General features: G+C 41.8%; 1 protein-coding gene across 1 annotated transcript; it reads left to right on the top strand.

The window, feature by feature from the left end:
* Nucleotides 1-4,152: 4,152 nt before the first annotated feature.
* Nucleotides 4,153-13,369, top strand: LOC138853386 (trichohyalin-like). The gene is made up of 2 exons (XM_070089758.1): nt 4,153-5,276; nt 8,674-13,369. The coding sequence occupies exons 1-2, from the start codon at nt 4,605-4,607 to the stop codon at nt 11,185-11,187; spliced, it is 3,186 nt and encodes a 1,061-aa protein (XP_069945859.1). The 5' UTR covers nt 4,153-4,604; the 3' UTR covers nt 11,188-13,369.
* The last annotated feature ends 471 nt before the right edge of the window (nt 13,370-13,840 follow it).

The following is a 13,840-nucleotide window of genomic DNA, read 5'->3' on the forward strand; positions in this document are numbered from 1 at the left end:
ATGGAACTATATTAGGAAGTGTCGGGTGACTATCAGGTGACCCCACTGGTGAGAAATTTGGTGGGAGGTACTACTGTAGGTTGCCTGATGATTCAGGAGTGGCAAATGAAATTTTACGACTTTTGGTGTTTGCCTGGGTTTCCTCTCAACAATTATTACCCGAATGACTTTTGCTTCATGAGAGATCTTCGTCTAAACACCATCAGTTTCGGTCAGCCAGTTTTGGACATGGCATCCAGGTGGTAGAGCAGAATTTACAAAATCGTAAAAACACGATTGTAAACAAACCAGGGAACGGGTGGGGTTGAACCCATGGCGAGTGCGTCAACCACTGGGCCAGCTGGAAGGATAGGAAGGGGGGGGGGAGAGACATGATAACCACAACTGTTATAAAATTATTAAAGAAGTCTTCTAATTTCCTTCAGTGTGGCCCCTCAAAGGAGGTTCCTTAAAGTTAGTGAGGGGCTCTTGATCCATGGAAACAGACCTGTCCTCTGTTTCCTTGGATCGAACCCAGATGCTTCCTATTCCTCCAAGTGCTGCATGATTCCAACGGGTTTAACGCTCTCCATGAGTATATAATAATCCTTCAGCCAGGAGAAAACTTAAAAAATAAAGCGGTACTGAAGGGCTGCTAGACTTTTTCAGTGACAAAACTATGCAATGGTAAACAAAATGAAATTTAAAGGTATTGTACAAAATATTAAATAATGAAGCCGGGATGCAACACTCATGTTGGTTAATGGGGTTTAAAACCTATCGACTAACGTTCGTTATTAAAGGTGCATGTAGCCTGTTCACCACCAGTCAAGAGTATTTTAATATCTAAAGTGGAGATAAAAGTAAACTCTCAGCATTTATACACTGAGAGAGACATAATTCTCCATATACGTGCACACACACCTTCCCCAGTCTGTGCACAACCGGACATAAGAGTAACCAAGCAAGGAGTATATATAACAGGGAAGCACAGTGATTATAGTTGGGTGACCCAACCTGCCAGACCGTTTATACCTGGCGTCCCCTCTGGCCTGTGATAAGGCTCTCCGTCCCCTCTGTTGCTTCATAATTATCCTCTTCTTCTCCTACCCTCTTTTATTCCATTCTTCCTGCTCCTTCTCTGCACCCCTCCCAACATTAACCAATTGCATTTTCAGCGTGTTATACCAAGTGATTTATTGCGTCGAGTGGTGTAATTTGCCTAATGAACATTCCGGCTGATGAATAAAAGAATATTTATGTAAGTGATACGTATATGCTTCATGTTAATCAGATCGATATTCTTGTAATTAATTTTTTGAGGTGTATATGGTTAGCCCGGTTGCCAAGTCTGTTGGTACTGTGTACTTTTTTAGGTAAGCTGCAGCGAACAGCAGTCTGCGGGTGTGTGATTAGCATTGTGGCTGTGGTGGTACTTGTATTGTTGTTAATGGTGATGGTTGTTGGTTGTAATGGTGGAGGTAGTTGTGTGGTTGGTTTTGGTGATGTTGGGTCTTTTCTCATGGTGGTGGTGGTGATTGTTATTGATTATTGTGATGGTGGTTGTGAGGATAGTATCAACTGGTTATGATAGTGGTAGTTGCTGTGTTTGGTGTTAATTACGGTGGTCATGACCTGGTGAATAAATGGTGATAGGATGACATGATTGTAAATAGGTATTTGGTAATAAAAGTAGTTGAAGAATTCATGCTAGTAATTGTGGTGGTGGTGACGGCCAATAACTGAGATGTTTATGTTGTTTCAATATATTACTTCTGTAATATGTGAAAGCTGGATAAAATAAGAGTAAAATACAAAATTTGCATACGAGCAGTTGCATGCATGTCCCGCCTTGAAAAGTGTAGCAGAGATTCGTTTCGTGTATAATATCTTGGGTTAAAATACAGGCCAAGGCTTAAGACACGTCACTGGCGACTTAGACAAGGTTGTCTTCATATAGGTCTCTGGCAAGAAGTATTTATCAGCAAACTAGTGTTGTTAATCTTGTCTGCTGGACCTTGTGGGGCTCACTGGCAGTGATAGATGATATTATGGTAAACTTGAGAACTGATAGTTTTTCTCACTGCTTATAATTCCTCCACATCAAACGTTTCCAGAGAATGCTGCAATACCTGTAACTTAAAAGGCTGTGATTATTTCCTCAAAAATATTCTAAGGATATTAATCTTTAGTGAGGTCTGTGACTACCAAATATATGTAGAATCTGTATAAAAATATTTAATAAAACTAAACTATATCAAGGTAAATATGTAATTATGTGATTCTAAGGAGTGTATGGAGTGTTGAACACCTCAGAGAAGGTTTAACTACTGTATTAAATATGTTCATTTATATGCCTTACTCTGACGTCTGTCTACCCATTAGCACCAGCTGAAATTTCTCTTCTTCGCTAATTCCTTCTTCATTTACAGTTTTATTGCAGAACAGTCGATGGCAGCATCGTAAACGAGTACGGAATTTTACTTAACTAAGGCTTTATGCTCTGTTATAAGGCTTTAGCGTAAGGCTTTATGGTGTGTTCTCAAGTTTTAGCGTCAGGGTTCAGACGTATTTTGATTGTTGTAGTGAACACGTGATCTCTGACACCTGAACTGCGTTGGAGTCTATTCTAAGGTTTGAAGTGATCCGATGGTTTCGTGAAGTACGACATGACCTGTTTGTCCACGTCTTGATCAAATGAATTATTGATAAATTGCTTCTTAGTAATAGTGGTAGAATTACCCACAAAATGTTAGGTAATTGGACACAGATGCAGTTGATGTGACAATGTATTGTAACAACTTTTCGCTTTACAGGAGCTTTATCAAAGGCTTGAAAAAGCCCCTGTATAGCGAAAAGTTGCCACAATAAATTGTCACATTAGATGCACCTGAGTCTATTTACCTAACAGACTACTTCTTGACTTTGTGTAATAAGAACATAAGAACATAAGAACAATGGAACACTGCAGAAGGCCTACTGGCCCATGCGAGGCAGGTCCAAGTCTCCTACCGGCTTAAGCCAATGCACCCAACCTAGTCAGGTCAGGTCACATTGACTTAAGGGAGGAACACGGCAACCGACCTGGTAGCACAAGCTATCAGGTCTAACTCACACCCACCCACATCTACTCATGTATTTATCCAACCTATTTTTAAAGCTACACAACGTTCTGGCCTCTATAACGGTACTTGGGAGTTTGTTCCACTCATCCACAACTCTATTACCAAACCAGTACTTTCCTATATCCTTCCTGAATCTGAATTTTTCCAACTTAAAACCATTGCTGCGAGTCCTGTCTAGGCTAGATATTTTCAGCACACTATTTACATCCCCTTTATTTATTCCTGTCTTCCATTTATACACCTCAATCATATCCCCCCTAATTCTACGTCTTTCTAGAGAGTGCAGTTTCAGGGCCCTTAGTCTATCTTCGTAGGGAAGGTTTCTGATACATGGGATCAACTTTGTCATCCTCCTTTGTACATTTTCCAGAGAATTTATATCCATTCTGTAATACGGTGACCAAAACTGTGCAGCATAATCTAAATGAGGCCTAACCAAGGATGTATAGAGTTGAAGAACAACCTGAGGACTCCTATTATTTATGCTTCTTGTTATGAAGCCAAGGATTCTATTAGCTTTATTGCGAACACTTATGCACTGTTGCTCAATCTAGCCATAACAGGAGCCTTTACTCAGTCTACCTGTTATTAATACACATGATAACTTTACCCAAACGATGTGGAGAATCCTAAGTCATAACGGGTAACATACGTTAAAAATAGCATTCTACTGAAAAAGGTAAAGATTTGTAAATGTATTTCATTATTAAAATCAAATAAAGCTCTAAACCGACGAGGAAATGCATTTTATGTATACTGGTGACAAAACTAATGTCACATCACGTCCTGATGTTCATTTATGTAACTGATGTTGTCAGAACGCTTATCTGGGAAAAAGGAGCAATAACATGCTTTAGAATTTAGATTTTGCTGTTGTAGCGGCTACATTATTGGACGGCCATATCCTTCCTGTTGACAGTAACGCAAGAACATCTGGATGCATCCTGTAAAAGACCTAGGAACTAGGTCCCAAAAATGTTAATAGTATATTTGGATATATATTTACAATTTATATATCTCTTAAGAGTATATTTCGGATATTTACTTTAAATGTCTGGTATTTTATTTTCAGTGATAAAATGCCTTGACATGTTGGTTTGGTTTGACTGAGTCATATGTCAATGATAAACATGAAACACACAACAGCACTAGTCTCTCGTGATAATATAAATAATTGTCAATATATACCCATTAACATATATATTGCCTGTGTTTTCATTAAAACTTTTTCACAGGAAAAACATGAAGCTGATCAAGAAAGTTTAAAAAATGTGTCCATGGGCAAGCTGAAGAGGAAATTCTTAGACTGGTATATTAATCTTTATGCCAACTGGTAAACAAAATATTTTTTGTTAGGATTTAAGTGGTGGTCGTAGAAGTTCTATTAAGTATGAACCAGGAAACTTGAATGTCCCGCTGATGTAAGCTCTTTTATTTTGACTGAAGAAACTTCTTTAATGTTACATGGGTAAGGAAGGCTTGTGAGAGCGTGAACGACAGATGGGCAATAACCAGGTGAAGACGACAACGTCCCCTATGCTCCCCGCCGAGTCTTGCGCCCTCTCTTGCCAGGACTATCAGGAGAAACAGATACGGAAGGGAATTCCACGACGTGTGGGCTCAATGATCCTCTCTCACTGGATCCTGATGAAGAGACGCGAACTGGCAATCTTGGAGAAGGCGCGGCGAGCGGTGAGCGAGGGTCGCGCTCCTGCAGAAATTCTGGAAAAAATCGAAAGGCACGTGGCAAAAGAAACGAAAAAGTACCATATCAAGTATCATCCCAGAGTTTTAGCTCGCAAAGCAAAGCCAGTACGAATCCGTTTGAAAGCGCCAAAGCTGACCAATACAGCAGCCCGACGAATCCAGGCCTCTTTCCAGCGTCGAGAGAAAGAGCAAGAAGAAGCAACCAAAGAGGCCAAGCGGCAGACAAGGTCACGAATCAGTGTCAAGTCTCACGCCTGGACGGACAGTGGGATCCCGAATGATCAGCGGGCCATGCAAATGAACCATTTAGACAGAAAGCGATCCTTATCTGTTCCACCCACTAGCACTCTAAGTTTACAGTCCATAACGACAGCGGAGTCCTCCTCAGGCATCGGTATGTCCCGCGCCTCCTCCATGACATCCGTGGCAAGTTCAAGAAGCAAGAATTACTACACGCGACAGAGGGTGAGTAAGTTCACTTCTATGGCGTGACAGTAGCTGCAACCTGCCCTCAGCGCCAGTACATCACTCAGTCTAACACTCAACCACCCTCGACATCCGTCACACTTCAGACTTTCTACTGGCTCAAGGTATGATGTTCTTATTCTTTTCCAGTAGCAGTTCAAACTGCTACTTTACCACGTAATTAAGAAAACGTAGTTTGCTCTAGTAATTATGGTCTATGAATGACAACACCTTTACACTCACATTCTATACGAATCTTGGATAATGCAGCATAGCTATACCTAAATGCAGTATGGGAACTGTATAGCAAACTTCCAGGTAGACATAGTGCAGTGATGCCAACTCTAAACATAAATATAATTTACAGAAATAGAGAAAGAATCGCTCTTAAAATGTGTCATTGTTTGCTCTCAGTTATGTGAAGGAGCAGACACAGTTTTCGTGGATATAATATATCGAGAGCACCAAGAACTGGAAGAGCCTGGTTTTTGAAGCTTGCTCATAGAAGGTAAAAATAACCATGAAAATACCCGGTTTTTGGCCTTTATCTCAGAAAAATAATCCAGTCTTGTTAGGTAAAGGGACATATGTGCAACTAATGTAACATTTTAATTGTATCACTTGTGCCCTTTTACCTAACATATTGTCGATAATTCTACCAACGTTAATACAATCCAGTCTTGCAACTTATGATTAAGATATGATTATTATCCGCGATTCAATTGTAACTTCAGTGACGTTACTGCATTAATCACAAATGTATAAAATCCTTTCCATACCAAGTACAAATAATATAGTCATTTCTCAAGTGAACACTTCACTACATCACACAAACAGCTTCCACGAACAAAATAAAATGATCAACCAAAGTATAGTCGAAAGTAAATTTATTAGCTTGATTATTACGTCTATATCGATGAGCCTCTAGATGCGAACGGCAGCTGCGCTCGACGACCAAGGTAATTACAAGCGTCATCTTTCTTGTTAAGAGGCAGCTCAAGGACCCATCCACATGGTGTAAATTGGAGCGGAACTGTTCAACCACAACTGATCAGTATGAAATTTCACATATAGGTAGTTTTGGTTTTGACCTAAATCCCTTCACATTAAGGTGTAAAATTTCACATGGAGCAGCAGTGGTGAGTTTTTCCAGTACAGTTTACGCTGCTTGGTAAGATTCAACGGTGCCCGGTGCTATCTATGTATGGTTCAGATTCTCGAGGATTACTTATCCTCCCTTCACATGGGATGCAGGAACATATCTTCAGGTTCACTTAAGCTGCGACACCAAGTTGGCGTCACAATGTTGCTCCTGGACTTTTAAATAGACTCATCCCATCACTTGTAATGAGGAAAGTGAGAAAAAAAACATGGTGTAACTTTAAGACGTATGGTTTGGTTTTCTTCTCGTCCAGTTGTGTGGCTGCACTTCACTATGCTAACTTGGCGTCAGCATCAACACTTGCATCTGCACACTAAGCATTACTATCACTGCTTACATCTGTGTAATAAGTGCTTTTGAATATTTTTGTTCACTCCAAAAATTCTGCTGTATAAGTGCCAGTTACGTGAAAAATTCCGTTACTCTATCATTATAATGTATTAAATTGACCTCTAACCTTTTCCATCACTATACTACCTGCAACGCTTGTCTACCCATAACTTGCAACTTGCCTTGCATTAGTAACTGATGACAGATTTTGTACATAGTTGTGTATGTCCTATTTGTATATTGTTTTGTCATACGATACGACCTGAAAGTGGAAGCATGTTGTATACTATACTTGGCTCACCAAGTAGACTCTACAAGTGAATACATCTATATAGTTTTTATAGACATCCACCAGTTTTCAATATCGAAACCTCCAGCGAAAAAGTTTTCATTAACTCTATGTAATAGGGTTTTCCAAATGGCTATTTCCGTGTAAATGCTACTCCAGCACTGCTGGAACGAAGCCTTTGATGATTTTATACATTTTAACTCGCTAGTAGAATACTTGAGAACCTAAGTGCCCTAGTAAATCCTCTCAGCTCGGGCTGGCAGATTTCATTACCTCATACATGCTGGTAGGCAACTTGCGTCATGCCACGTAAGTGAAACGACAGCCTAATAATGGTTTTGAATTCCAACATGATTGCTGACAGTTTCTGACTCCTGACAAAATGGCAGGTAAATCGCCGACTCCAACTTACATTCAGCATAAATTTTACTTTCCTGTATGTTTCTTACTTTCCCATGAGAACAAGGGACAAGTTGCCTTTTTCTGTATTATTGCTGAAGTTTCAAGTCACTTTATCTTGGTGGGTAACATCTTATGAATTAAAACAATGTAAGCAATCCATTCTCTATGATGGAGTATGCCAGACATAAACCTTTATTATGGAATTAAATTACAACATTCAAGCAACAATGATCTTTAAATATTATATAGATCAAAGTACCCATACAAAGTAATGTATCTAATTTTTATAATGTAAAGTGAATCATTATTAGCATCCCCACCTAGCAGTCAGCATCATTATTAGCATCCCCACCTAGCAGTCAGCATCATTATTAGCATCCCCACCTAGCAGTCAGCATCATTATTAGCATCCCCACCTAGCAGTCAGCATCATTATTAGCATCCCCACCTAGCAGTCAGCATCATTATTAGCATCCCCACCTAGCAGTCAGCATCATTATTAGCATCCCCACCTAGCAGTCAGCATCATTATTAGCATCCCCACCGAGCACTCAGCACCATCACCTATTTTCTATAGTTATATATTTTATATTTAAGTGATTATCTTACGTAAATGCTGTTGTTCTAGTATCATTCACTTCTCCGGTATTATAAATGGCAACTATTAGTTGTTTTTTTCCTATATTAGTGCTACAAAGTTATCTCCACTTGAAAGTAGAATGAAGGTATTGATTAACTTTGTTCAGTTTATATTACATGCATTTACCATAGATATGCTAACAGGAAAGCCAATTTGCTAACAAAATTAAGAGCTAATATTGTAAATTCAGAGCTTATATCATAGATAGTTTTGCTAATTAAAATAACTACTTATGAAGATTACGTGGCAAGTTAAAATATATTTTTTCAAGCAAAAAGAATGTATGAATAAATTTTGCTATCTAGGTTGGCTATCAACTAAGTGGGGAGTTCGGTATACGATAACAATGAATAAACGTGAAGTCTGACTGTTACAAAGAGTGCCAGCAAAAAACAGTTTCGAGTGAAGAGAGAGACAAAATTATAATGTGTTTAACGAGATGTAAGGAATGCTACGCAGGGAATTGCTGGGAGAAAGTTAATCTTAATAAACAAAACTGAATGAGAGAGAGAGAGAGAGAGAGAAAGACAGACAGACAGAGAGAGATTGTAATTATGTTTTTCATACTTATCAGGGGCGGAGTCTAGAGGAGGATGAAAAGTTGCTGGAGGAACTTCGAGAGTTGCAGGAACGACACAAGATGCAGAAGCCAATCCGAGGTGGCAGCTGCAACTCGATCCGGCGCTATCTGGGAGAGACATCAGGACGACATAGATGCAGAACAGCACAGCGGTATGCACAACAACAACTAGAACTGGAGCAGCATTCACAGCAGCAACAGAAAAAAGGCAAACCACGACGTAATAAAGTTGACGACCAGCTACAGGAACAACAGAAAAATAAGCAAGATACATCAGAACACAAAGTACGGGATGAGAGACATAAAGACCAGCAGACGCTTCAGCGTCAGGATAATCAACAAGAACAGTCTTTATCTTGTCCTAAAGATGAACAACGACATTTAAAGAAACAGATGCGAGAACATCACTCACAGGTTCGGAAAAATAAAGAACAACCATCACATCGATCAGAAAACAATAAAGCGACATCAACAAGGGAAGATGGGCAACAGCAACAACAGTCGAGATATGAAAGGGATGGCAATCAAGATGCAAGAAAAAGACGGCAAAACAAAAAGGAAAAGAAAGATCAAGCGTCACAAACAAGAATGTCAGGTCCCCCACGGCCAAGACGACTACTGCTAGCACGACAATTAAAAAAACAACCCAGAACTTCTCAAGAACATCAAGAACAAGAACAACTAAGAGTGAGGTTTAAACACAGTGATGGAGTAAATCCAGTTGATAGCAGTAATTCCGAGCCTCAGAAAATTCTGTCTTCTTCGCGTGGGAAATCAGCTTCAGGGATTGTTCAATCAGCGATGAAACAAGACCTAAGAAGTAAACCAATAAAGAGTCGAGAAGAAGACCAACATCTAAAATTGCCAAAAGGAAATTCTGGACAAGTATCTGCAGAGAAAAGAAAAAAATCTTATATTGATATTGATGATCTTAATATACAGGGCAAGCAACACGAACGTCTGCAGAAGCAGGAGCCAGAAGGACCAAGAGAAAGCCATCATCAAAGGACTGGAAGAGAGACAAATATCCGAGTAAATCGCCATGAAGTACAGCTGCACCGCAGCATCCACGGTGACGAGGCTCAGTCACAGCAACACGACACAAAGCAAGAACAGTCAGACAAACATAAATATCAACAGGAACAACCCTCTCTTAACCATTCACAGCTTAGAAGGCAGAGTAAAAGCCAACAAACTGATGAGTGTGGAGACATGTTTGCAGAACTGTCTGTTGACTCGCAAGAACAAGAACAACTAAATCACAAAACCAAACTGACAAAGCAAAATTTGGAGATCATGAAACCTCAACTATCAGAATTTTCCCTTCAAGCACCAGTAGAGTTGACTCAAGAGTCAGGCGTCGTCAAAAGGCTGCAGGATACAGAATGCGCAGTAGAATCCAGAGGCGGTGGGCGGGTAGGAACATTATCCAGAAATGACCACCCGAGAGGGTCCCTAGAGCATATACACGCTGTGGAAGCTCAGTCTGAAGGTCATCTTGAAAGGTCTCAGGAACGTGGCATTGCCGTCGAGTCTGAAGGTGGAGAACGGCGTAGGAGGGTTTCCGAGCGTGAATACAATACTGAATCCCATGTTGAAAGACGCTCAAGGAAATCTTTGGATCGTAGGCGTCTTTCTGCGTCTATTGAACATTTACAAACAGCAGCAACAGAACGTGCCCTTCCTGAAACATCTTCGGAAAGAGGACGTCGTCATCAGCATACAGAACATGACAGTTTGGAAAGGGGACACCGACAGCAGCTCACGGACCATGTGCTCAACGAACAGACCATAGAAACTGTACGTCGGGAGCCACTGATGGAAAGCACCCATGGAGGGCACTTTGTAGAACGAATACGCCATGATCCACTATTGGAGCGCTTTCGTTCTGAGCCATCACTGCATAATATACATGAGCTTCCTACGAGGTACGTGCATCGTGCACGTGTCGTAGAATATACAAGACATGAGCCTATGGAACATTTACGTCAAGACATACGAGTGAGTCATGAGCCATTGATGACAGCTGGGCGCACGGCGTCCCCTGTGCACCACAGACGCACAATATATACACAAGAGGGACTCCGACTTTCTCCTGAGAGTGGCAGGAACACCATAAGACAGAGGGACCATGGCTATAATTCAGATACTTCTGAGCTGGGCTATATCAGATCATACCGGGAGCATAGATATAATGGAGGGTTCTTGGATCCTATCCATACTGGGGCATATTCTGAGCGTACATATACAGCAAGGTCATTAGAACCTAACTACCGTAGACTGAGCCTGGATAACCATCAGAGCAGATCTGTAGAGCCTGATTATTCCAGATCATTCTCCGAACGTAGCTATGTAAGAAACTCGATAGATAAATACCCAGAGCGTGTACTCAGTGAAAGCAGATGGAGAAGCACGGATGATTGGGAGGATGGGGAGAGGAAGAGGTACAGGGAGATGATAACACCTATTAACACCCTCTCCCCGTCTCTTGACCATAGAGCCTTATGACGTATGGTTCACAAGTGGCACTCGGGCTACGGCAGGTTTGTCATTCTCTTCAACAGCAGGTGACATTTGACTTCATGTATGTCCTCGTTATCATTACTGTATAGAGAAGAACTAGAGCGAATTGATATGTAAATCTGAGATCTGATTTACTGTGACGGAATATGCACAGCCAATGGTGTGTTATGGAACAAGTGCTGAAGCTTCGTTAATAAAAGCTTTCATTGTCTTGAAAAGCTTAAGCAAACCTGTGATGAGAGTTTTCAAGTGAGTTATTAAGAGAATTCCAGTGACTGAATATCTGAAACTAGTTTAAGCAGAGCAAGTAAAATAGTTGGCGCGCCAGGAAAAGATTCAAAGATTTTCTTTGTCCATCAATAGTGTTTGCGTGAGATGAAATTCCACTCGGTATTTGAGTGTAGTAAAAATAGTGCATCACGCCTTTCGATTTCTGATTGAACCTTCGTCAGAAGCTAGGAGGTTAGGTAACCGAGTTGAAGCGAGAGAGACCTGTAAATATTTCTCGGTAAATATTTCTGTGTGGTGTACAGAAACAAATTTAGAATATATTAGCCGAGAGAACTATATTCATGAAGCCAACTAGTGTACATATCGTTCTGATTTTGTTTCATGTTGCCATTAAATTGTTCTTGTTTGTATGATGAGTGTTCCCGTGTTTATCATTCAGTGACAGTGAAGTGCGAGTTCTTGCCCCCACAGCTGTCCCAGGAGAAGAATTGCTGTTCCGGGACCACATAACAGGCGTCCCAGGACTATTCAACAGGGGCCCCAGGACGACACAATACGTGCTCCAAGCTCAAACAATAGCAGCCACAGGACCACACAACGGTTGCTCCAGGACCAAATAAGAGAACATAGGAATCAAGGAGCAACAAACAGAACCACCACAACACCTGCCCCTGGACCACACATCATTTACCACAGAAGAACACAACAGCTACCGCAGGACCAGACAACAAGCTTCAGGACCATACAACAGCTACCCCAGGACAACAGGAGGTCAGGACCACACAACAGCTGTCCCAGGACAACAGGAGGCCAGGATCACATAACAGACACTTCAGAAGCACACAATAGCTGCTCCCAAGACCATGCAACATCTGTCAGCAGTAATTCATCAAAAGTCTGACAAACCTCGTGTTTAATGTCGATATCCACTTGTCAAACAGAGATCTGGGATGAGCAGCCTTCAAGGCTGGTGCCTTGATGCTGGTGAAGGGGGAGGATATTGATCAAGAGCATTACAGCTGCCATAACCTTCCCTGAATCAAACTTTACTGCCAACCATACCCCAGGCGTTCTTTGGCCCCTGAGGTTTTGGGGCTTCCCCACGAATGAACTAATAATAATTTGTGAGAATGAATCCAGCTGCGAGTCCCAGGATGACCCTTGTTTACTGTTTTGGGTGACATGTTAGTGGTGTTAGGCTGGCTTTGCCTCAAAGCTTCCAGTTGTAGCATCAGATCTTTAAGCTTTCAGTTGTAGCTTCCAAAGCCTCGAAGCTTTCAGTTGTAGCTTCCGAAGCTTCGAAGCTTTCAGTTGTAGCATTCAAAGCCTCGAAGTTTTCAGTTACAGCATTCAAAGCCTCGAAGCTTTCATTTGTAGCTTCCGAAGCTTCGAAGCTTTCAGTTGTAGCATTCAAAGCCTCGAAGTTTTCAGTTACAGCATTCAAAGCCTCGAAGCTTTCATTTGTAGCTTCCGAAGCTTCGAAGCTTTCAGTTGTAGCATTCAAAGCCTCGAAGCTTTTAGTTACAGCATTCAAAGCCTCGAAGCTTTCATATGTAGCTTCCAACGCCTCGAAGGATGCAGTTGTAGCATTTAAAGCCTAAAAGCTCTCAGCTATGCTGACTCCTGCTACATCAACATTACAAGTGTTAGTGATGTTGAGCTTAAATTAACTGATGTTTGTACTAAAAAAATCATTGTTATGTAAACCGTGAATTTATATTACAAATGAACCAGATGAAGAAACTGTTTTTTTTGTGTGTAGACATTTCAGGAGGGACGTCCCGAGTCTGGTCAAGTGACCCTTCAGGAGGGACGTCCCGAGTCTGGTCAAGTGACCCTTCAGGAGGGACGTCCCGAGTCTGGTCAAGTGACCCTTCAGGAGGGACGTCCCGAGTCTGGTCAAGTGACCCTTCAGGAGGGACGTCCCGAGTCTGGTCAAGTGACCCTTCAGGAGGGACGTCCCGAGTCTGGTCAAGTGACCCTTCAGGAGGAACGTCCCGAGTCTGGTCAAGTGACCCTTCAGGAGGGACGTCCCGAGTCTGGTCAAGTGACCCTTCAGGAGGGACGTCCCGAGTCTGGTCAAGTGACCCTTCAGGAGGGACGTCCCGAGTCTGGTCAAGTGACCCTTCAGGAGGGACGTCCCGAGTCTGGTCAAGTGACCCTTCAGGAGGGACGTCCCGAGTCTGGTCAAGTGACCCTTCAGGAGGGACGTCCCGAGTTTGGTCAAGTGACCCTTCAGGAGGGACGTCCCGAGTTTGGTCAAGTGACCCTTCAGGAGGAACGTCCCGAGTTTGGTCAAGTGACCCTTCAGGAGGGACGTCCCGAGTTTGGTCAAGTGACCCTTCAGGAGGGACGTCCCGAGTCTGGTCAAGTGACCCTTCAGGAGGGACGTCCCGAGTCTGGTCAA

The sequence above is a fragment of the Cherax quadricarinatus genome, chromosome 29 (genome assembly GCF_038502225.1).
Source record: "Cherax quadricarinatus isolate ZL_2023a chromosome 29, ASM3850222v1, whole genome shotgun sequence".
NCBI lineage: Eukaryota > Metazoa > Arthropoda > Malacostraca > Decapoda > Parastacidae > Cherax > Cherax quadricarinatus.